The 23,457-nt window shown below is 35.9% G+C and overlaps 1 protein-coding gene across 28 annotated transcripts in view; it reads left to right on the top strand.

Annotated features, from left to right (window-relative positions):
- Positions 1–23,457, top strand: part of SSBP2 (single stranded DNA binding protein 2) — a 325,064-nt gene that overhangs the window by 289,074 nt on the left and 12,533 nt on the right. For 17 of the 28 annotated variants that reach the window (XM_055298747.2, XM_063612197.1, XM_055298741.2 and 14 more), the window contains 5 exons: positions 8,047–8,082; positions 9,946–10,000; positions 14,092–14,162; positions 16,150–16,228; positions 19,299–19,327. In XM_055298747.2, the coding sequence (XP_055154722.1) occupies positions 8,047–8,082; positions 9,946–10,000; positions 14,092–14,162; positions 16,150–16,228; positions 19,299–19,327 (270 nt within the window). Of the gene's footprint in view, positions 1–8,046; positions 8,083–8,802; positions 8,863–9,945; positions 10,001–14,091; positions 14,163–16,149; positions 16,229–19,298; positions 19,328–23,457 lie in introns of all 28 variants that reach the window. The other 11 variants (XM_063612199.1, XM_055298736.2, XM_063612193.1 and 8 more) reach the window with 6 other exon arrangements.

Genomic DNA, 23,457 nt, shown 5'->3' with positions numbered 1-23,457 from the left:
CCATTTATTAGTTAGCTAACTATAACAGAGTTGTTTTTTCTTTTCCATTCATATTCATTTATGTATATAAGATGTATTCATGAATTATTTTATTCTGTGGGTTTAGGATGCTAAAATTGTTCCAAGTTTTCCCCTTTAAGTGGGATCACTTAACCTTTTAACATGTCCCCATTTTTCTCTGATCACTTTGAAGCTCTTCTTACATTTTCCCAGTTTTAGCCCTGGAAACAGCCACTTCTTTAAGGAGCTTGGGGTTCTTTTACTGGATATTGGTATTTAGAACCCACCAGAGTAATACAACTTTTAGGCCCTCTCAACTAACAGAACTAGGAAATATATGTATGTGTATACACACACCCACACATGTCTATACCTTTACCTCTTTGTATTAAAAGCATGAGTGCGCACTGATGCTTCCTTTTCAGTCCATCCCTACAGGGTTCAGTCTAGCCTTTCTACTTTCCATGTTTATAAGTCACTTCTCTGAAAGTATGAAACCTGTCTGTCTTATCCATAATATATGTATTTATTGCCTGATCTTTGTCCACAATTTTGTCACATAAAAGTGTTTTGGTCAAAAATATTTTTGGCACTCTTTTACATGACAGCAGGAAAAACATTTTTAAGGGCAAACTCATATTTTTAATTCCAAATAAAAGTTATGATTTTTATTTTTAATTTTCTTACCTCTGAGCATTACAGTATTGGTCTCAGATTCTTACTTAGAGGTTTATTTACAAACTCCCTAATTGTAGTTTTTCGTTTTTTTGTCTTTTTCACAAAGGATTCTGATCTTTGCACAAGTTCTGATCATTATCAAGCATTTTATTGAAAATAGACACTTTTGATTACAAGGTCCAGAAAACCAACCAAACTACACTTATACTGAAAAAGAGTATTACTGGATCATATATCTGAAAAGTCCAGATATATTTTTGGTTTTGAGCACACTTGGTTCCAAAAGTTTAAATTATGTCATCCTGAGTCCCACCCAAGCCACATGGAAAAAAAATAAGGCAGAAATAGTTTACTAAAGAAAATTAAAGGAATGGATAGTAAAAGAGGGGATAGGCATAAACAACAAAATGTTCAGTATAGCATTGTACTCATTAATTCGCTCACTTGTCAGGAGAAAAAGAGGAAACTCCTTTAAGGAAAATATGCATCTATTAATAGTGATTAAGCCTAAAGGAAATATGAACACATTACTCCGAATAGGCTCTGCTCTGTACAAATAGGTGCTCATTTTTTTAAAAAGCACTAAAATAGAATATTTTTAATTTCATGTGGCACAGATAATGTCTTGATATTATCTTCCCTTATTTCTAGTAAACCAGTGCTTGTAAGATAGCTTTAAACTTCACAGTTGAAGAAAGGCACTTATCTAAAATGTTACAGATCATTTAACAAAATGAAAGTCCTCTAGTTAACTTCTCTGCCCTCTACCACAGCACCACAGTCATGGGTATTGGGACTCAGAATATTTCAGAATATTTGCATTCTCATCACAGCTTTTGAGTGATCTGTCTAGATTAGCCAGACAGTATGTATGGCCCTTAATTTTATTCTCTGTCAAATAATAAGTTCTTCAAATTCTGTGTTTCTGACTTTCTAATCCTCTAATTTTGCTTATCTTCTACATCTTCATTTTTACCTTTCATTTCATCTTAATGAGTATTTAATACAAAGTATAGGGTAGAGTTAGAAGGAGGGTTTAGGGATAAAGAGAAGGATTTCAACTCTTTGAATCCAGGTAGCTGGGAGAATGGGAATAACACAACTGAGCTAGGATCACAGGAAAAGAAGCAGGTGTAGAGGTAGGCAATGAGGTTTGGGGGCTTTGGTTTTTGTTTTTTTTTTTTTTTTGAACGTTAAATTTGAAATATTTGTAGGACACCTTTGATTCTTCCACGATGCCTAATGCGTATTTCTATCCTTATACTTAACACATTATAATTAGGATCTGTGGTGTTCAGCCTCAGCCAGGTCCTCCCTGATGCTTTACCAGCAGTTTGGTTTTTTTCACTCTTCCTTAGCTACTTTTCATGTCCTCCTCAGTGAATACTATTGCAATTCTTTATTCTCATTCTGCACCTACATTATGTTTGGCCCCTTCTCTATCAGCTAATTGTGTCATATTTTACAGAGGAGAAGAAGAGACCATTAGATTCAAATTTCTTCAGATTCTGCCCTTTGCGTCCAATGTTATCAGACCTTTAGTCACCTTTCTTCCTTCTTACCTCAGAAATAGAAATATATATATACATTTTTCTTTTCAATTCTGACCCTTCTGTCTATTCTCTCTCTCTCCCTTTTTAATTGTTATTTATTGTTTTATTTTATTTTATTTTACTTTTTTGTCACCCAGGCTGGAGTACAGTGGCACAATCTCGGCTCACTGCAACCTCCATCTCCAAGGTTCAAGCGATTCTCTTGCCTCAGCCTCCCAAGTAGCTAGGATTACAGGCACTGACCACCATGCCCAGTTAACTTTTGTATTCTTAGTAGAGACAAGGTTTCACCGTGTTGGCCATGCTGGTCTCGAATTCCTGACCTCAGGTGATCCACCCACCTTGGCCTCCCAAATTGCTGGGATTATAGGCGTGAGCCACCACACCTGTCCCTATCTATTCTCTTTATTCTATTTCTTGTTACTTCTTTGCATATCCTACTCATTCACTTTTTCAAATGAGTCTTTAGTCTATGTCCCTTTCCATTGACTGGAACTTTCCTCTAGTGCCATGCCATGAACAAAATCCTAAAACAACCTGAAAGCCCTAGTTCTCCACTCCTTTAGAGTTGGGCGGGATTACCAGTACAAAACTTCTCTCAACCCTTCCTCAGTCTCCAGCCACCATCCCACGTCTCCCATACTTCCACTCCCTCACCACCTTCTCCTAGATAATTAATTACTTGGCCTGTCTTTTTCATCACCATGTGGCAATGAAGTGCCTGAAACATAACACGTAATGAATGGAAGTTTATTGAATTTACTTCTCAACCCATTTCAATTCCATGAAAAGTCCTATTCTGAAGGTTGTTAGTGACTTTCTACTTACCAACCCAACACAATGACTTACTTTCTATCCTCATCATACCTAACCTTTGAGATATTTGACTCCTTGGTTTTCTCTTAGTAGCTTTTCTTTTTTCAGTTTAATAATGTTTCTTTAGTTTTCCATATTTTTATTACTTTTTTATTATTTACCTTTAGGTGTATCACAGAAAGGTAAAAAGCTTAAGCCTGACAGCGTTCAAGAATAAACCCAGTTTAGATATTTCCTAATCACTGCATCTACTACCTCCTTCTTAAAAATCTAGCTTGCTTGACTTTTTATATTTTTCCTGATTTTCATCCAGTCACATATCCACCATTCTTTCTCTGTATGTCTCTTTTTTTTTGGCGGGGGGTGTGGGGGGTGGGGGGTGGGGACAGGGTCTCACTCTGTTGCCCAGGCTGGAATGCAGTGGTACAAGTGGTGCAGTCTCAGCTCACTGCAACCTCCACCTCCTGTGCTCAAGCAATCCTCCCACCTCAGCCTCCTGAGTAGCTGGGACTAGAGGCACATGCCACCATGCTTGGCTAATTTTTTTTGTTTTTTGTAGAGACAAGGTTTTCCCATATTGCCCAGGCTCGTCTCAAACTCCTGGGCTCAAGCAGTCCTCCCACCTCAGCCTCCCAAAGTGCTGGGATTACATGTATGAGCTGCCATGCCTGGTCTCCACCCATTCTTAATTGGCAATGTTTTCTAATTACATTTCTTGGCTGCTTTTTTTTTTTTTTTCCATTTTAATGCTACCATGTTGTTTCAACTACCAAAAATCTAGTTTAATCCTAGATCAAGTACCTTGTCCAGCACAAAGTAGAAATTTATTCAGTTGAAGCTGTATCCTTAGTCCTGGTCTCTGATAAGTTCTAGATCTGCATTTCTAAAAGTTTGTTTATCATATCTACCTCGGTGTCTTCTGTTACCTTCAAATCCAATAATCAGACATTTCCCCAAACCTGCCCCACTTCCTGAATTCCCTGTGTATAAATGAGTAGCACCGTCATTTACTCAGTCACCAAGTTGAAAACCTAGGACTTATCTTAACTCCTTCCTTTCTTTTTCTGCCACACCCACTTTGTCACCAAGCTCTGCCAAGTACTTTGTGAAATGACCCTCAAATTCTCCTACTCTTGCTTATCTTCATCAGCACTGCCTATCACTCTTTATCATCTCTTGCCTGGATTTTTTTCCAGTGGTCTTCTAACTTGTATTCATATTCCATGATGCCTCTAAACTTATTTCTCTGAAACATAAATTTAGGGCCACGTGTGGTGGGTCATGCCTGTAATCCCAGCACTTCAGGAAGTTGAGTCAGGAGGATAGCTTGAGGCCAAGAGTTTGAGACCAGCTTGGAGAAAAAAGTGAGGCTCTGTCTGTACAAAACATTTAAAAATAAAAAAGGATTTTAAAAACATACATTTGAACATGTCTCTATAAAACACATGACTCCTTATTTCCTACAGCATAAATTCATTCATAGTCTGACTGTGCAGCCTCACCCTTTACCACAACCCCCTATAAGCCCCCACACTATAGCAGCTATATAACATAGCATAGCATTTCCCAAATAAACCATGATTTCTTTTCTTTCTTTCTTTCTTTCTTTGTTTTTTTATGGCAGTTCTTCTCTTTGTCTTTCTGATGGGCATCTACTCTCTGTAAGTCCCAGCCGTCCAGCTCAAATATATCTTCTGTACTCACATGGTACTTCTACCTGTATTGTTATATTTTATGTCCTTCACACTACTGGTCCTAGGGCTAGGAGCCCAAATGCTGATTTTTAATAAAGACATCAAAGACTATGTAGTGGAAACAGCATAAGCCACAAATAAAGAGCTTGACAGGGCAAAAAATTGAAAGAAATTGAGCAACTAGTTGAGATAACATTTGTAAAAGTATTTTTAAATGTTTATCTTATTTAACTGTTTGAAGGAATCATGAAGAAGGAGAAATTAAAAGTGTAAAAGGAGGCCAGGCACAGTGACTCACACCTGTAAATCCCAACACTTTGGGAGGCAGAGGCGGGTGGATCACCTGAGGTCAGGGGTTCGAGACCAGCCTGGCCAACATGGTGAAACACCATCTCTACTAAAAATACAAAAATTAGCCAGGCGTGATAGCAGGCACTTGTAATCCCAACTGCTTGGGAGGCTGAGGCAGGACAATCGCTTGAACCCAGGAGGTAGAGGTTACAGTGAGCCTAGATCACGCCACTGCACTCCAGCCTGGGCAACAAGAGCGAAACTCAATCTCAAAAAATAAATAAATAGAATACAATAAATAAATAATATAAAAAGAGCAAGGACTTAAGAATGAGATAGTTGGGAAAAGCTACCTTTGGAAATAAACAGAATGTTTTTTTTTCCTTTCTGGGATGATACATGAAAATTTAAATCTATAAATAATAGAATGTTGAGCTGAAAATGAAGGTATAGCAAGAGCACGATAGCTTCAATGTATGACAGGAAGACAAAATATTTACTCAGGATGGTGTAATCACCATGATTTGCCAGCTCACAAGAGTCCATTGTTAAATATTCAGGAATTTCATGAGCTGTTTGTTAAACCACTGTTAGCTTAATATCTGCCATGTGGGAATATTTACACCACAGTAACTGACAAATACTATAAATCAGGGCTTTTTTCCCCCCGTGAAGTTTACTGGGTTTACTGACACATTACCAGTAAGCTTCAAGGCTTTCATGAAGGCTGAGCCAAAAATGCTTCCAGGTATTTGTTAAGATGAGGTAGAAGTTGGAGAGCATGATTACATTTTGGATCTTGTCAACCTTGTTTCGTGTTTCTCTCCAGGAAATCTGTGCTTTAAAACAGAAAGGTTGGCTGGCTAGAGGGTGATCAAAGAAATGGAAATTAACAAAGTAGACTTTATGATAATGAATTTAAGACATTGGAGAGAGGAATAAAATGTTGACAGTGCCATGAAGGAGGGGCAGAGGCAATTTAGTTATAAACTAATAGAGAAATAATGTACTAAGTAAACATGGTGGAATTGTGATGCAAGAAAACCCTGGTTGGAATATAGAGTAATTTTTGTAAGTGTCATGAGGAATAAGAAAGATGTCAGGCCAGGGAGTTAGTTGTTCAGTAAAGAGTTCTAGGATATGACCATACTCATAAATGGAGGAGAGGGCAGTATATTGTAAAGTAAAGCAAGGCAGTGAACTGTAAATTCCAAAGATCTAAAGGCTGATTAGATTGTATCTTAAAGTTGCTTAAGAATGATGATAGGCAATATAGAGTGACAGAAGAACATGAGCCAAGTGCTAAAGACAGAGAGAGATGAAATTGTTCCTAGGAGCCAATAGATAAATTGGTGATTTGGAAAGGGCAGACTCACATTTAAATAAGGAGAAGTAGGCCCGGCACAGCGGCTCACACCTGTAATCCTGACACTTTGGGAGGTCAAGACAGGTGGATCGCTTGGCTCAGGAGTTTGAGACTAGCGTGGGCAACATAGAAAAACTCCATCTCTACAAAAGATTAAAAATTAGCCAGGCGCAGTGGAGCACGCCTTAGTCCCAGCTACTTGTGGGGCCAAGGTAGGAGGATCGCTTGAGCCCAGGAGGTCGAGACTGCAGTGAGCCCTGCTTGTCCCATTGCACTCCAGCCTGGGTGACAAAAAAAGACCTTGTCCCCCCCAAAAAAATGAGAAGCAGAGGATGGATGGTAGGTAGATCATGAACTGAAAGGGACCCAAGAGAGCAAAGTTGTATTCATTCACTAAATGAAGTAAATGTTTGCTGCCATAAAAAAATCTCGGTACTCAGCAGAATTAATTCTCATCCCTGGTGATGCTGGGCATCTAGCAGTGGCCATCTGCAGTGCTGAATTACTCATAGGCAGACCAAGCAGAGCCTCGGGACATGTGTTCTGTGCTCAAAGCAAAGCAAGAACACCAAATAAGGAGAAAAGCTTTTCAAATAACTTAATATTAAATATTTCCAAAAAACCAAGAGGAAATCATAACTTTGTTGTACTTCCTTATACTTACTTTATGGTTTCATATTATTTTTATGTTTAATTATATTGCAGGTATTGGGATAGAGGGTTTAGAATAGTACAAGCACTTATCTTTTCACTCCCCTAAAGGTCCTATTCTGGCCCTGGCTGTCTGACTTCAAGTAGAGAGTAATCTATTGGTGTTCTTCAGAATAAGACAAAAATATCTCTTATGGATGTACATCATCTTCATACAAGTGAGCTAGTGAGCTTGTGTGAAAAAAGAAAATATTTGGATTTAACTTTCCCTATTAATATACACACTCAAGGGCTTACTTTTAAACATAGGTTTTCTGGTTTTTCATTTCTTAAATTATCACAGCAATGTGGTATTAACACCTTCTAATCTCTAGAAAAGAGCTTGGTGAAGAGCTTGATTTGGAGAGAAAAAGGGAGTTTGTTACCCATATCTGATCCCCACAAATTAATAGTCTTTGGAGACTCATATTAACAAACTTTTTTTTGCATTTATTATATTGTTTTCTGGTAGCTAATTAGAAAGGGATGGAGGAGTGGTAAGGACTATTTATCAAGTATTGACCCATACTGCATGAATGTAGTAGCCTGAACTTGCCTTTAAAAAAAAAAAAGTGCATAGCTTAGAAATTGTATGTGTAAATACTACTAATTTGAAAAATTCAGGTTTCCCATTTTTTAGGTACACAAATATATATATTTCTACTTACAGAATAAGTAATTAGTATCATGCAATATGCACACCTTACCTGAAACCAATATATCTTAAAGCAGTTATTCTGTCCAAAATCCTCTTGACTAAAATCTACCTTGTTTTGTGTAAAGCCAAGGTATTATTATTCAGTTTTCCGGTACTTAAACAGATATAAATTTTTTATCCTTTACTATGCTTTGTGACACGTTTTAAAACTTGACAAAAAATTATGAAATAAATTCATTTTAGGTCAGTGTCCATATTGCTACATGAATCAAAAATTTTTTTGTCCTATTCATGTTCCAGATACCATACTCCTCAGCATCTCCTGGGAATTATGTAGTAAGTACATTTGGGTTTGTTTGCTCATAAGAATTGATGTTACATTTTATTTGGGCAATGAAATAGTTGTCCAGATGTTAAGAAGAGCCCCTGGGTATTGGCCAAGAAGTGAACATCTTGAGTTGTTTCATCTGCCAACCTCTGTACGTATGTTGATGTTCATTAGTGAAACAGTTATCAATCTGGCCAGAATTGCCCTGAGTACTGTGTTTCACTTCAGCATATGTTTCTGTAAACCAGTACAATACTCTCTGTCCAATCATGAAGAGAGTAATCCCCAGTTACACAATAATATGCTTGAATTCGCAGTTGTCCAGGAGAATAATCTACACCCCAGTCCAACCCTATGCACCACACATAGCGTCTAAGAAGACATTAAACTTTCTCCCAATCACAAATGAATTAGACGGCAGAATAATGACTAATAATTTAGAGGAATCATTTCATTTTTTGGTCATTCTTTGAAATTGAGAACACTTATTTTTATCATTATTACTATTTGGTACACATTAACATTTTCCAAAAATTCATGTCAATGTGAAGTCAAATTAATAGGTTTTATATGACCTCCTGAGCTTACAAGTGACCTTTTAATCATCACATTATGATACTAGCTACATCTCAAGGTCAACATAGAGGAAAATACGTTACACCATTTAGAAGGAAACGCCTAACAGAGAAACAAGGATAAAATGGTAACAAGGGAAATCTTTCCCATAGAAATGTTCAGAGGTGGTGGCTAGCTGGAGGGGAAAAAAGGAATGCATAAGAAGAAAATCAGTGAGCATTTCACTCTCCATGGAAATAGTGTTTTATTAACATAGTGAAAAGCACACGCTACTTTGGACCTGTGAACTTAGTGTTCAGTGTTCATGTAAGCGATAAAACTAACCAAGTCTTTCTTTGCATTTTCTATGAAATAAAAATGAAAGTAAGAAAATTTGTATAAAACCTATTTTTTCTTAAAGCCACTAATGAATAAGGCTGATATATCATTTTATGAAATTATAGACATTTATTTAAAATAAATTTTAAATTGTGCAAATACAGATATTATTTGAAATAATTGGCAGGTCTATAGCCATACCACCCTGAATGTGCCCGATCTCGCCTGAAATAATTGGCAGGCTGTATCTGTACATTCAGAATGAAGTTAAAATTTTGCCGTTTAAAAGTTAATTTGATTGCTGTACATAGAGCGTCTGAAAAAGCCTACAGCCGATTGCCTGAATTATCTATTTTGGTTATCTGAAATTATCGAATTAACTTTAGAATTACCTAATCGCCATTTCAGTTTGATTGTGTAGCTATAGCCTCAATAACCCACAGCATTAGTCAACTTTGCCTCTGATTTCTAATTGATGTGATAGTGGAAGGTACAGTGCTCCAGAAATGTTGCAATTGATGCTGACAGAAGAAAGAAATGACATCAGTGCATTTTTTAAAAATATGAATCAGTAAGCAGATATCTTCATTTTTAAAGATATTCTCTAAGCGAATATCATTTTAGCTTTCTATAAAAACTAAAAATACATATGAACTATTTCTGTTTTATGGATTTGTAAAGGCCCTGTTGAATGATTTCTGCTTAACCTCATTATAACTGATATGATTAAGTCATGAATACTGAATTAATGTTACAGTCTCATTGTTTTTGGAAATTTGTCAAAACAGTCTCAACATATTTAAGCTAAATTATGTTTTGTAGAATATTGAAATGATTGTGCATTCAAAGAAAATAAATTATAGAGAAAATATATTTCTGCTCTTATTTTCAAATTGGATTATTATAGATATAAGTCTAACTTCTGTTTTTTCTTATGCAATGCCTTATTTTTACTGAAATTTTGTATAATTATTTAGGGTCCTCCAGGAGGTGGAGGGCCACCAGGAACACCCATCATGCCTAGTCCAGCAGGTATTGTAATCAAACTAGCCACATGGGCATTTGATTATTAGAATAAAATCACAGAATATAGAAATTGTTCATGAAATAAAGTTAGTAGTATTCATGTTCTCATGATGGTTAAAGGAGTAGAGGCAGCAGGGTAGGAAGAAATACAGTGTTCTTAAATAAGTATTATCCAGTTAAGCATTTAGAAAATTCCTGTGGTGTGGGTGTCAGATTTAATTAGGATGAACACTGTTGATCCGTGTGAATTGCCCAAAAATGTGTTTAACTTAAAGATTTATTGAGACTGATAGTTTTATTGGATAAAACTATCCAAATCTACAATTTAGAAAATTTCTGAATAAATAAAACATTAAATACATGGATTCATTAGGTTTAAAATGCCAAATCAGACTCACCACACCTATTATCTTACTAAGATGAATGAAGGATGAAGACGTGCTTACAGTATTATTTACCCTACATGTCTATAAGTATTTATTAGTCAGCTAATAAATTCACTATGTAATAATAAAAGTTTTTTATCTTCTAAACTAAAACATACTTCAATATTTTCATAATCCTTTTATATAATAAAATAGTTTTATCATTTGTTTTTGAGACTTTCACACAGACTATTAAATGTGTCTTAGGGTTGTTAACAGTGGCAGACTAAATTGGCACATCCTTCTTAGAAAATGCTATGATAAAATGTGTCAGGAGCCATGAAGAGGTTCATACCATGTGACTCTATACTTCTAATACTAGAAATGACAGAGATACAACCCAAGATTTATGTAGGAAGATGCTCATTTGTTATACTCAAGAGTAAAACAGTAGACACAAACTTTAGTGGAATTAGTAAATTAATGTTTAAGGTGTAAGTTGGAATATAATAGAGCCATTAAATTATTATCAAAGAATGTGTAATGACATGGAAAAATAAAATCTCATGATTCAGTGCAATATAATCACAGTTTCATTTGAAACCGTAACACAAATCTAGAAAGTAGAAAACAAAGAAATAGGCTAAAACTCTATCAGTTATTACTTTGGAATGATTAAGTAGATGGGAAATTTTAATAATTATAAAGTGTTTTCGATTATGATGTTTTACTGTTAAACTCATGTTTTTAACTGGCTTGTTGAAATTAAGATAGAAGCTTGGAATTCAGTATCATTGATCATACTAATAAAAAATTTTTAATTTTGAGCCCTTTTAATTTAGAAAAATCATAAACTTGATAATTAACACAAAATTTTACTTTGCTTCACTAACTCCTTGAATATTTAATGGTCTGTGTCCTGAAGGCATCTTCATTGAAAATGATACAATTCATTGAAGATAGAATTATATCAACTGATCATCTTGCCCATATTTATGTTCTTATATGGTGAAGTTAATGTTTAATTTATGAAGGTAGCATGTGAATAATAAATGCTTCACTACAAGACTAAAAAAAAGTTTTTGGAGCAACACTGAACATTGCAGGCAATAAGTAATCTTCCTTTCAAACCAGAAATTGCCACAAGTACATCTTCCTAATCTTTTTGCATACTCTTTTATGTGTTCATCCTGTGTCACAGTCACTCCTCTAATACTCAGCCAGTACCCCACCCACAGGAAAAGAGGTCCCAGAAGATCCACTTTATTGTAAAGTTTTTCTGTACATAAAAAGTCAGACATTTTCCGGTAAATACATATATATATATATATATTTTTTTTTTTTTTTTTTTCCTTTGTTGAGACAGAGTCTCTGTCACCCAGGCTGGAGTGCAGTAGCACAATCTCAGCTCACTACAACCTCAGCCTCCCAGATTCAAGCGATTCTCCTGCTGCAGCCTCCTGAGTAGCTGGGATCACAGTCATGTGCCACCATGCCCGGCTAATTTTTGTATTTTTAGTAGAGACGGGGTTTCACCATGTTGGCCAGGCTGGTCTGGAACTCCTAACCTCAAGTGACTTACCTGCCTCAGCCTCCCAAAGTGCTGGAATTACAGGTGTGAGCCACCTGGCCCGGCCATAAATACCAGTCTTATCCCTCTCAAATTTTTTCCGTAGCAGATGAAATTATATTCTTGATTAGTCTTTAAAATGATAAATTTCTTTTCTTTGTGCACATTTAAAATATGTAGCCCATCTTCCTTTCACCAAGAGTAAGGCCAATACAGTTGAAAAACCGTTTGAAGATTTCCTATGTTTTAAAAGCAATCCAAGATTTTTTAAAGTTAATCGTGTGATTGAGTTTATTCCAACAGTTAAATCTAAGTTAGCAGTACATTGTCTTTAGTACACAAGATGAGTAAGACATGGCCCTTTCCTTCTCTCCATGAGCTTATTATATCCTAGTTGGAAGCAGGAGGAAAGAATAAAGCAGTAAAATATTCCTATAACGGAAGGCAGAACTCAGTGGGAGGGGAGCACTCATGCACTTGGGACTGCCAGGAAAAAAACCTCATGGAAGACATAACATTTGAGATAGCCCTTCGATAGTGAGTGGAATTTCAGTGTGTAGAGATTGAGAAGATGTTTGGAGGAAGAAAGAACAAAATCATGGAGACAGAAAGGTTGGTCACATGCAGGAAAAAAACAAGTAGCCTGGGTTGACAGGAGTATAGCATACACAAGGATGTAAAAACAGTTAAGGCCACAAAAGTAGGTTGGGACCTTCCTTAGAATAAACAAATAGGGTCAACCTGAGGTGGGCACTCTAACTTTTTCAACATTCTGATATATTCAAATAGAAGTAAAATAGTGTTTAGATTTATGGGTCATGGTTGACAGCCAACCAATAAATGACATGAGATCTACTCTGTAAGTAATGCATACTAAAATAATAAACTTATTAATGTCTAATGAGTAATCACACAGTAAAAGTAATTGCCACTCTATGGTTACTGCCATGAGAAAGTACATGATACTTACCTTCTGTCTCGAATTAGTACAAAAATTTTAAACACATCTTTTTCTCGAAATGGGCCTACTGGCTGGGCACGGTGGCTCACACCTGTAATCCCAGCACTTTGGGAGGCCAAGGTGGGCAGATCACAGGGTCAGGAGATCAAGACCATCCTGGCTAACACAGTGAAACCCCGTCTCTACTAAAAGTACAAAAAATTAGCCGGGCATGGTGGCACGCAACTGTAGTCCCTGCTATTTGGGAGGCTGAGGCAAGACAATTGTTGAACCCGGGAGGTGGAGGTTGCAGTCAGCCGAGATCATGCCACTGCACTCCAGCTTGGGCGATAGAGCAAGACTCTCTCTAAAAAACAAAATAAAACAAAAGAGGCCTACTACATTACATTTAAGAAAACTGTATAATGTGGAAAAATAGAAAACCATAATTTATCATTTATATTTTCTCAATGTAAAATATTTAGCCTTTCACTCTAGGTTTTATATTATAAAAACATGTATGCTCAGAGACTTAATTAGAATTAGCTAACAGACATGAAATATAAATTTTTTAAATACTGCACAGTGTTACATATATTTATATGGATATACAGTGCAGATATTTTTATTATAATAAATCAAAAATAAAGTGAGTGAAAACATTTCATCAGAAGTTGTGCTGGAAGAAGCTGGCTTTTAGTTCAAGCAGGAGAATTACATTATTCTGATTGTATACTCTTACTCTAATCTTTTTCTTGCGGAATTAAGCCAGGATAGTCCACCAGCTTTCACTAATTATTAAGTAAAAAGACTATTTTTTAAACTTGTATATTGGAAACTTAAGGAAATAAAACTGAAAAGCAACTGAATCTGAATTTTAAGAGATATTATATATTACATATACACACATACACATGTAATTGCTTGAAGTGAAAAAGTATCTTTTTTAAAAAGAAAAACTTTACTATAATTTTTTAAATTTCTAATATTCCTTTTACCTGAATTATTGAAGTGATTCCTCATACCTAATTTATGACCTCAGAATGATAATTTTGGGGTCAGAAAATGACTGTGGGTATTTGTTTATAGTAATGACAATTTCAAGTGTTGCAGCTTATATAGAGACAGGTATCTGTATGCAAACCATCTTTGATCATTACTTTGTGATGAATTGGGTATAGATTCTAAAGAAATATTTTAATTAAGTAATATCTTGTTTCAGATTCAACCAACTCTGGCGATAACATGTATACTTTAATGAATGCAGTACCTCCTGGACCTAACAGACCTAATGTAAATATGAACTTTTTTTATTTTTGGAATGTATTTGAAGACTTTCAAACTCTGAGTGCATTCCATGTCCTGTATATTGTTTAAACTTTATATTTTATTATCCAGGAGCTTATTAGATACTCAAAAAGTCAAATCCTTTTCTCTGAGCTAGGTTAAAAAAAACAGTACACATATATAACAGAGATTTTATTTCGATATAATTTAAAAGTAAAACTGATCCTAATCAATTATACGTTAGTTTCATCTTATTTTATTGTAAATAATTAATGATATATACTATTTGAAAATGACAGGTTATGTATAATCATTTATATTAACCTCATTTTTAGCATCACTAAGCTTTTTCATTGTGATCTTTTTTTGTCCTGATAAACTTGAAAATAAAGGAGGAAGTTGGCTATGCTTGTTTTTTTTAGAATATGAAATCTAGAGTTTAAATATGGAGCTAAAGCAGTTATTACAGGAAGAACTTGGGTGTTCTTAATAAAGCATATGGTCGTGATTTTTCCACAGAAGTTCACAGGAAAGCATTTTATTTATCTATAAGGCCTACATGTTTACAAAAATATTTATAACAGATTGTAGTTAATACACATATACGTGTATACAGGGTAGCAGAAATCAAAGAAAAATCAGAAGATATATATGTTATATGTTAAACCGACCAAACATACATACCTATAGTTTTAGTGTCTTTTAAAACACTGTAGGAGCCAGATAAAAGTTCTCAGGCTACTAGGCCTACCAGCACGAGTTTTTCAACCCATATCTAAACTATGCGTTCGATAAAAGCTGAATAACAGCAGTAAGTTTAAAGTCAATTTCTTTGACTTATGTATGCCTTATATCAGTGAGGCATACATATTCGAACTTGTTTACTGAACACCAGCCTATGTGCTTTTAGATACTCAATTTTACCAAGCAAAATTGGCATTCTCTTGGGGAATTTTATAAGCATGTGGTTTGTATTGCCCATGGTGATGGAAGGCCATCTTATTCCCACACAGAGGTGATGAAGTACAGGTTTGCCTGCCGAAGGCAGTTATTTCTCCCTAAAAGCCTTCATGATTAGTCACCACCACCACTGCATCCACACACACACACCATAGTCAATATTCTGCACCATACAACATGGCAGAAATGCTTTTGGCATGGGAAATTTGAAGAGAAGGTGTTTTCAGCGGGCTATCTTAACTGTAAGTGTAAGGTATTATGGTAACTTGTCTTCGAACTGGGCTCCATGTTTCCTGAGTCTTCTAGAGAGATGAGAGGAAGACTGAGTGGGCGGGCCATGGGTTCTCTATCACCAACCCCATCATAGCACACCTGTTTTGTACCAGACTTCTAATGTAAGATTCCACCTGAAAAGAAAGGAAAGAAAAAAAGAATTCCACTACTTTAAAAAATGTTAAGCAGAATTGCCATGGAACCTCTGAATGTCATTGAAGTGACGTGGTTGAGACTGCCAAGAAGAATTAGCTATATTCAGCCATCCCCAAGGAATGCAATGTATTTAACCTATAAGATGAAATTATTTATTATGTCCATTTAAACAAAGACAGATTGCCTGCTAAGAAAAATGTTAATGTTGTCATAATGACATTGAATTATTCTTATTAATAAGCCAATACCCTTAACAGCTTTGGTTTTCAATAGAAAATTTGTCAGTATCATAGAGGAAAATGCTTATCTTCTAATTTGCACTGGAATGTATATACTTTCTGAGTATATCTGAAGAAGAAAAATTTGGAGATGAATGATGATTAAGCTAAACATCTATATGTGGAACATAGAGAAAACGATATGAGAGAGGTGAACAGTCCAGTTAGAGAATCCACAAGGCTGAAAAACATCAAGTAAAAGATCTCCATAGCTTGAAAGTAAAAATAAGTTGTGGCAGTGTCTTGTAATGTTAAATATATTGTAAAATTGAGATAAGCCATTGTTTTCAGTGTGATTACAGTGATTTTCTTCATTTTTAAAATAGTTTCCAATGGGCCCTGGGTCAGATGGTCCCATGGGTGGATTAGGAGGAATGGAGTCACATCACATGAATGGCTCTTTAGGTAAGGCTTTTCAATTTGATGTTTAGAATAAATTCAGAACAAAACCTTAATTCTACATAGTGGATATTACAGTTTCCAAAGTCCTTCCATAGCCAGCTACTCATTTTTAAATACTTCAACTTTTACCTCATGCAGATAGTTTAATCGACATTCTATTGGTTATAACTGTAGATCACTTGAAGATTAGAAGTGTGAGAATTGTTCTAGTTCATATTCACAGTTTTTTACTTTAACCTATAAAAATCTCATGTCTCACCATAAAAGGAGACATTGCTACTGTGGGCACGTGTCATGCTTGCCCAACCCAGGAGGCTGCAGTATTCTTGCAGCTGTTTGTTGTTGTTGTTGTTTTGTCTCTAGAGTTCTATGGACACAGTCTCAGAAGAACTTCAGTTCTCTCCAAGAATTTCTTAATTTTATTTTTGGATTTTTATGTTTGCCTCATTTTTAACATAAAATTGTTAATCATATTCTGGATAATTTGAATGATTCTCTTTTAAGAGAACACTGCCTACATTGTCTTCATGATAAAGACCATTTCAAGTGACTGACGGTTGAAAACATACTTTATAGGCCAGGCGCCATTGCTCACATTTGTAATCCCAGCACTTTGGGAGGCCGAGGCGGGCAGATCACGAGGTCAGGAGATCGAGACCATCCTGGCTAACACAGTGAAACCCCGTCTCTACTAAAAATACAAAAAATTAGCCAGGTGCGGTTGTGGATGCCTGTAGTCCCAGCTACTCGGGAGGCTGAGGCAGGAGAATGGCTTGAACCCGGGAGGCGGAGCTTGCAGTGAGCCGTGATCGCGCCACTGCACTCTGGCCTGGGTGACAGAGCAAGACTGTCTCAAAAAAAAAAAAACATTAGCTGGGCAGGGTGCCAGGCGCCTGTAATCCCAGTTACTCGAAAGGCTAAGGCAGAGAATCGTTTGAACCCAGGAGTCAGAGGTTGCAGTGAGCCGAGATTGCTCCATTGCACTCCAGCCTGGGTGACAAGAGCAAAACTCCGTCTCAAAAAAAAAAAGAAAAAGAAAAAGAAAACATACTTTATAAATGATGCCTTCTTACCACATGAAGCTAAATAGCTGCAAGGTGAATGAAAATTTTAATGATAGTGAGAAATACAGACAAGTGTTGCAAAATTGACTAGGTCATACCACACACTATAGTTATATTTGTTTTGCATTCACATAGGTTAAATGCAAAACAAAAAAACACTTTTTATGTTCATATATGTTTAAGTAACGTGACCATAAACTAATTTAAAAGTTGACAGTGGGGGTGGGAGTTATGATTTTTTTTTTCTTTTGGAAAGGGTCCATCTTTTACTTAAGTTGGAAAAAATATGTTCATGAGTAATCTAGGTTATGTACAGATTTCGCTCCCCCACCTAAGGTCAGAAAATGCCTCCCTCTGATACTTGGAAAATCTTTCAATAACCAAATTATTTGGAGTACACTAAGAGACTTTTGAGCTTTTAAGAATTCATACTCATTTTGCCTAGATTGGAAAGTCTTGATTTGCACTGTCCAATTGCATTAGCCACTAGCCATGTGTGACTATTTAATTTTAAATTAAGTAAATTTTAAAATTCATTTCTTTAGTTGCACTGCCACATATCAGGTACCCAGCAGCCACTTGTAGCTAATGACTACCTTAATGAACATCACAGAGAAACATTTTCATCATTGCACAAAATTCTGTTGGACAGCACCATTCTTGAATTTTATTTTCCAATTTATTGCAAAATAATTCACTTTGCAATATTGTTATTTGTAGAACAATTCACAAAAAGATGATATTTGGTAAATAGTTAAAAGGCTCTCATTATCTTAGTCACCAGAATAGAATTTTCAGAAGATTTTTACCTATGCTTGGCCACTGGCTCATTGCTTTCTATAATGAACATTACTGTACATATTATATATACACACATATATGATTGCATATATGCATTCAGTATTTAATAATTTATTATGCCTATTTATTTGCAACTTATATTAATAAGCCCTAGCTTTATTTGTAATGTTGACTGAATGTATGCTACTAAAATGTTATATTATTTTTATGGTAGGAAAATTAATTGTCAGAAGTTAAATTGTTTAAAATAAAGTTAATATTGTGGCAAAGATCTGATTATTGTTCTGTTACCTAATGTATGATTCTATTTCTTTTTTTTTTTTTTTTTTGAGACAATCTCACTCTGTCACCTACACTGGAGTGCAGTGATGTGATCTCGGCTCACTGCAACCTCCACCTCCCAGGTTCAAGTGAATTTCCCGCCTCAGCATCCCGAGTAGCTGGGACTGCAGGGGCCCGCCACCATGCCTGGCTAATTTTTGTATTTTTAGTAGAGGTAGGATTTCACCGTGTTTGGCCAGGCTGGTCTCGAACTCCGGACCTCAAATGATCCACCCACCTTGCCCTCCCAAAGTGCTAGGATTACAGGCGTGAGCCACTGCACCCGGTCTCTATTTCTTACATAAGAAAAGAAATTAATATTTATTGTTTATTTCTTCCAAGGATCAAAATAAAAATACAATATTTAAAGACATTTTTAGTTTTGAAGAATTGTCATGAGTATTCATTGCTATCAACTTTTTAATATTAATACTTAGCTTTTGGTTATTATAGTAAATTATGGTTTAAAATATCAAACATTGTCGCAAGTGTTCATTTTATATTTTATCAGATTTACAGCATCATTTTCAAAAAACATATGTAGATAACTCTATATATGTTATATATACATTTTTAAATTTTTAATTGGGTAGGGTATATAAATGGTCTTTCTAAAATTTCACATTCAGGAATCTGTGATAACAACAATTTTCTTCATGCTTCCATTAAAAAAATGATTGTGAACTAAGGATAGAACTCCTTGCATTTTCCATCAGATGGTACTGATTCACTATACTGTATAAAAGAAGAGGAATTTTTTCAGATTTAAAAACTCAGGAGCTATATGCTGGAAAATACATGTAGTATACTTATTTAAATTAAAGGAGTGTTTAATTTATAAATGAAATCTTACCTAATAAAGGTTTTCTTTTTATATTTTGTTTCAGGCTCAGGAGATATGGACAGTATTTCCAAGGTGAGTGCTGTGTATTCTGTGTTGTTTTTAATCAGAATTTTATTTAACATGGAACTCATTAAAATTATTAGAGTAAACTTACGAATTTTGTTCTTGAACAAGAGTTTGAAAGTAGAAGACCAGGTATAATTAATTGGAAGTTAAGAATATTAATGCATATTATCTGTGGGAAAGGGTAAAATAAGTCTTTTAAGAATGTTCCTAAATATGCTAAGATTCATTAACAGGACATACTATACATTATTAGTTGACACCCAAGTAATAACAAATTTAATCACATTAAGATGTTACTTACTTGTAAAGCAAACTTACAGAATTTAGATAATCTTTTGAAAATGTAAAGATGTCTAAAGAAGTGTGAGGAGAGATAAATTTGAAAAAGTGGTTATTATATATCATAAGGGCATTGCATTTACATATCTAATTCATCTTGCAAATCTTCATTAGGAAATGCTGATTTCCACAATAATTATTCTAGTCCCCAAAATAGAGTAAGAAAGTGATTAGAGGAAAATTATATTAGTACAAGCAGGAAAGTGAGCCTTCCATTAGTATGTGTTTGCATTTTCCCTCTTTCAATAGTTTGAATATCTAAAATGAATCCTTTACTAAAATGCCTTATGTTTTTGAAGAATAGTACCTAAATACTATTTAGGTCATGATGAATTTAAAATAGTTCTCAGTGAGTCAAATAAATTTAGAATTACTGATGAGAACTAATTATTTGCTACCACCAGAATGACTCTCTGAGAAGCCTGCCCTGTATCAATACAGAAATTCATTAAGGGATGACTTTTTAAAATTCTATTTCCAATTTATATTTATGTATAATGTAAAATTCCTGCTGCCAAGAAAAATAAAATAAGATTGATTGAGCTAAAAATCATTTTAAATTAAGACTTCAAGTTCTAAAAAATATTTAATTGGAATTCTGGCATTATAACTCTACTGCCTGGCTGCTTTGCCTCACAGGCTCCACATGTATTTTGGATGTCTATGTTTAGAAACAATCATGTTTAGAAAACATCAGAAAGGTCTTTTTCTTTTCTAAAAATAGATAAATATTTATAATGAGTACTAGCTTACCTCTATGAGAAATGGTATTTATGAACCCTGTTTTCAAAACAAAATTCCCAATGTAACTTTATTAGAGCCTTCTCTCTGGGCCTTTGCAAGTCAGATTACCATGATTGTGTTGGCTCTCAGGTACTTCTTTTTTTGTTTTGATGGAGTCTTGCTCTGTTGCCCACACTAGAGTGCAGTGGTGCAATCTCGGCTCACTGCAACCTCCCCTTCCCGGGTTCAAGCAGTTCTCCTGTCTCAGCCTCCTGAGTAGCTGGGGCGAAAGGCTCATACCACGAAGCCTTGCTAATTTTCATATTTTTAGTAGAGATGGGGTTTCACCATATTGGTCATGCTGGTCTCGAACTCCTGACCTCACGTGATCTACCCGCCTCGGCCTCCCAAAGTGCTGGGATTACAGGCGTGACCCACTGCACCCAGCATCGCAGGTATTTCTAACAATTCAATTAGCCGAATTGTGCTTTGTGGTCACCAGTGAAATTTCTGATGCCATGTTTGAGAAGCATATTCTTGTATCTACAGATGGATTCTTAATTACAGAAAAGTAGGATCATCAAGATAGTTTTAGGCCATCTTCCTACAATTTTTACTAACTACCTAAAACCTTTTACATAAGATAGATATAAACAAAATTCTATATGGGAAAGTACTTTATAATTTATAAAAGTTTAAAATTTTTAAAAAGTCATAATGATTAATTAAATGCCATCTTCTAATCTGCCCTCATATCAGATCGGTTGCTATTCCTTCTGTGCTTACTTTCCCATGCCTGTTTTCGGATACAAGTTTTTCCACCATACCATGCCCACTCCTCATAACGTTCTCTTGCCTAATGATGCATTGCTTGTGCTCTAAGCAGTAACTGACCATCCAGTGTGTACTTGTGTGTGCTGGGTATTGCCTTCTGCACTATGGGGACATAGAAAAGTCTTCTTAACAACAAACACAATCTCAACCCTCAAGTGGTTTATTCTTAGGCAGGACTTCCTTCATTCAGTAAACGTTGACACACTGAGGCATTATGCTGGGCTCTAAAAATCCAAAGATAAACAAGATATGTTCTCTGCCCTCAAGAAGTTCAGTTTAATGAGGAGATCAAACGGATAGGATAAATAAAAATTTTTACAAAGCAAAGTTAGTATGCATTTAAATTAACATAAGATTTATCTCGCTAGTAATAAACATGCCACTTAACAATGTACTAGAATTGACTAGTTAAATCTGCCTTCAAATGAGTTCCTACGCGTCTCATTTCTACACCACCTCTGCTCCAGGTTCATTGGCTCTGGGCTCTAAGCTGGCCGACCCTGGGTGATGGTACCATTAGTGCCTGTTGCACCATAGTCACTGTTTCTCTTAAGAGCATCAGTAGCATCGTGCACATTGTATACCCCCTGCCCCAGATTCTTTCTCTCCCTGCCTCTTTCCACTCCTAGCCTAATTTTTTCAGTCTTTGACTCCGAGGTGTACACAGTCACAGTCACTAACTCCGCTTTTCCCACATTTCTTCCTTTTCCAACACATGTTCAGCTATCTCAAGAAGCTTTCTTCTTCCTTTTGTTTTCCTGGAATCATTCATTATCATTCATTTCCATACTGTTTCTTTCTAGTAATTTTGTTTGTGAATCAAAAGACAGCCTTGACCATTATTGCTTAGTTGTTTTTTTTTTTTTTTTTGAGTCAAGAGTTTCGCCCTTTTTTTTTTTTTTGAGACGGAGTCTTGCTCTGTCGCCCAGGCTGGAGTGCAGTGGCACGATCTCGGCTCACTGCAAGCTCCGCCTCCCGGGTTCACACCATTCTCCTGCCTCAGCCTCCCAAGTAGCTGGGACTACAGGCATGTGCCTGTGGAGACGGAGTTTCTCCATGTTGGTCAGGCTGGTCTGGAACTCCTGACCTCAGGTGATCCATCCACCTCGGCCTCCCAAAGTGCTGGGATTACAGGTGTGAGCCACTGTGCCCAGCCATCGCCTGGTAATTTTCAAAGTCCCTCTTAGGTCTCTAGGCACAGCTCTATAGTTCTCCAGTTAAATCTGTATTTTGTCAAGTACCAGTATCACATATTTAAAAAAAAAATGTACTCCATTTTAAATGTTGTGTATAAGTACTACTTCAATTGTTTTTCTACTTTTTATTGCATAGATACTCTATTTTATCCATTTTATATGTAAGATAAATAAAGAGTACTGAATTGAGAATCAGAAAGCCTGATGCTACTATAGTACTTACAAGTTCCAGGAACACATTACTTAATCTCTCGTAGGCATAGTTTGCTTAGCTGTAACATAAAGCTTGTAGTTCATTCCCTGCCTACTTCATAAAATTGTTGAGAATCGAGTGTGAACATATGTTAAGGGCTATGAAGTGCTATACAGACACTAAATATCTTTCTTCTCATTAGCTATATACAATCTTTTGTGGACAAGGCTAGGAACTCACACTATCAGTTGCACTTTGATGGCACTGTTTCAGTAAGTAAAATGAATTCAAAGATTCCAGTGAAGTTTCAAAATTATTTCTTGCTCAGTTGAGCATTACCTAGTAAAACTCATGTGCCTCTTTCTCAGAATGCAGAATTATGTTTAATTTAGAAGGCTTTTAAAGATGATATATGAAATTCCTTTCATCCCTTTAATAACTGAGGGGTCACCCATTTAATCAATGAAACAAAAATCCTTTTCCTTGGAGTTGGGGTTGAGGGTAGAGAGAAGTATATGGTTTGTTTTCTTTCTTTCTTTCTTTCTTTTTTTATTTGACTCAGAGTCTCACTCTGTCACCCAGGCTGGAGTACAGTGGCACAATCTCAGCTCGCTGCAAGCTCTGCCTCCCAGGTTCAAGCAATTCTCCTGCCTCAGCCTCCCGAGTAGCTGGGATTACAGGCGCGCACCGCCATGCCCGGCTAATTTTTGTATTTTTAGTAGAGACAGGGGTTTCACCAGGCTGGCCAGGCTAGTGTCGAGCTCTTGACATCGTGATCTGCCTGCCTCTGCCTTCCAAAGTGCTGGGATTACAGGCATGAGCCACCGTGCCCGGACAGTTTGTTTTCTTAG

This window comes from Symphalangus syndactylus, chromosome 11 (genome assembly GCF_028878055.3).
Source record: "Symphalangus syndactylus isolate Jambi chromosome 11, NHGRI_mSymSyn1-v2.1_pri, whole genome shotgun sequence".
NCBI lineage: Eukaryota > Metazoa > Chordata > Mammalia > Primates > Hylobatidae > Symphalangus > Symphalangus syndactylus.
This window is presented reverse-complemented; position numbering and strand designations above follow the sequence as displayed.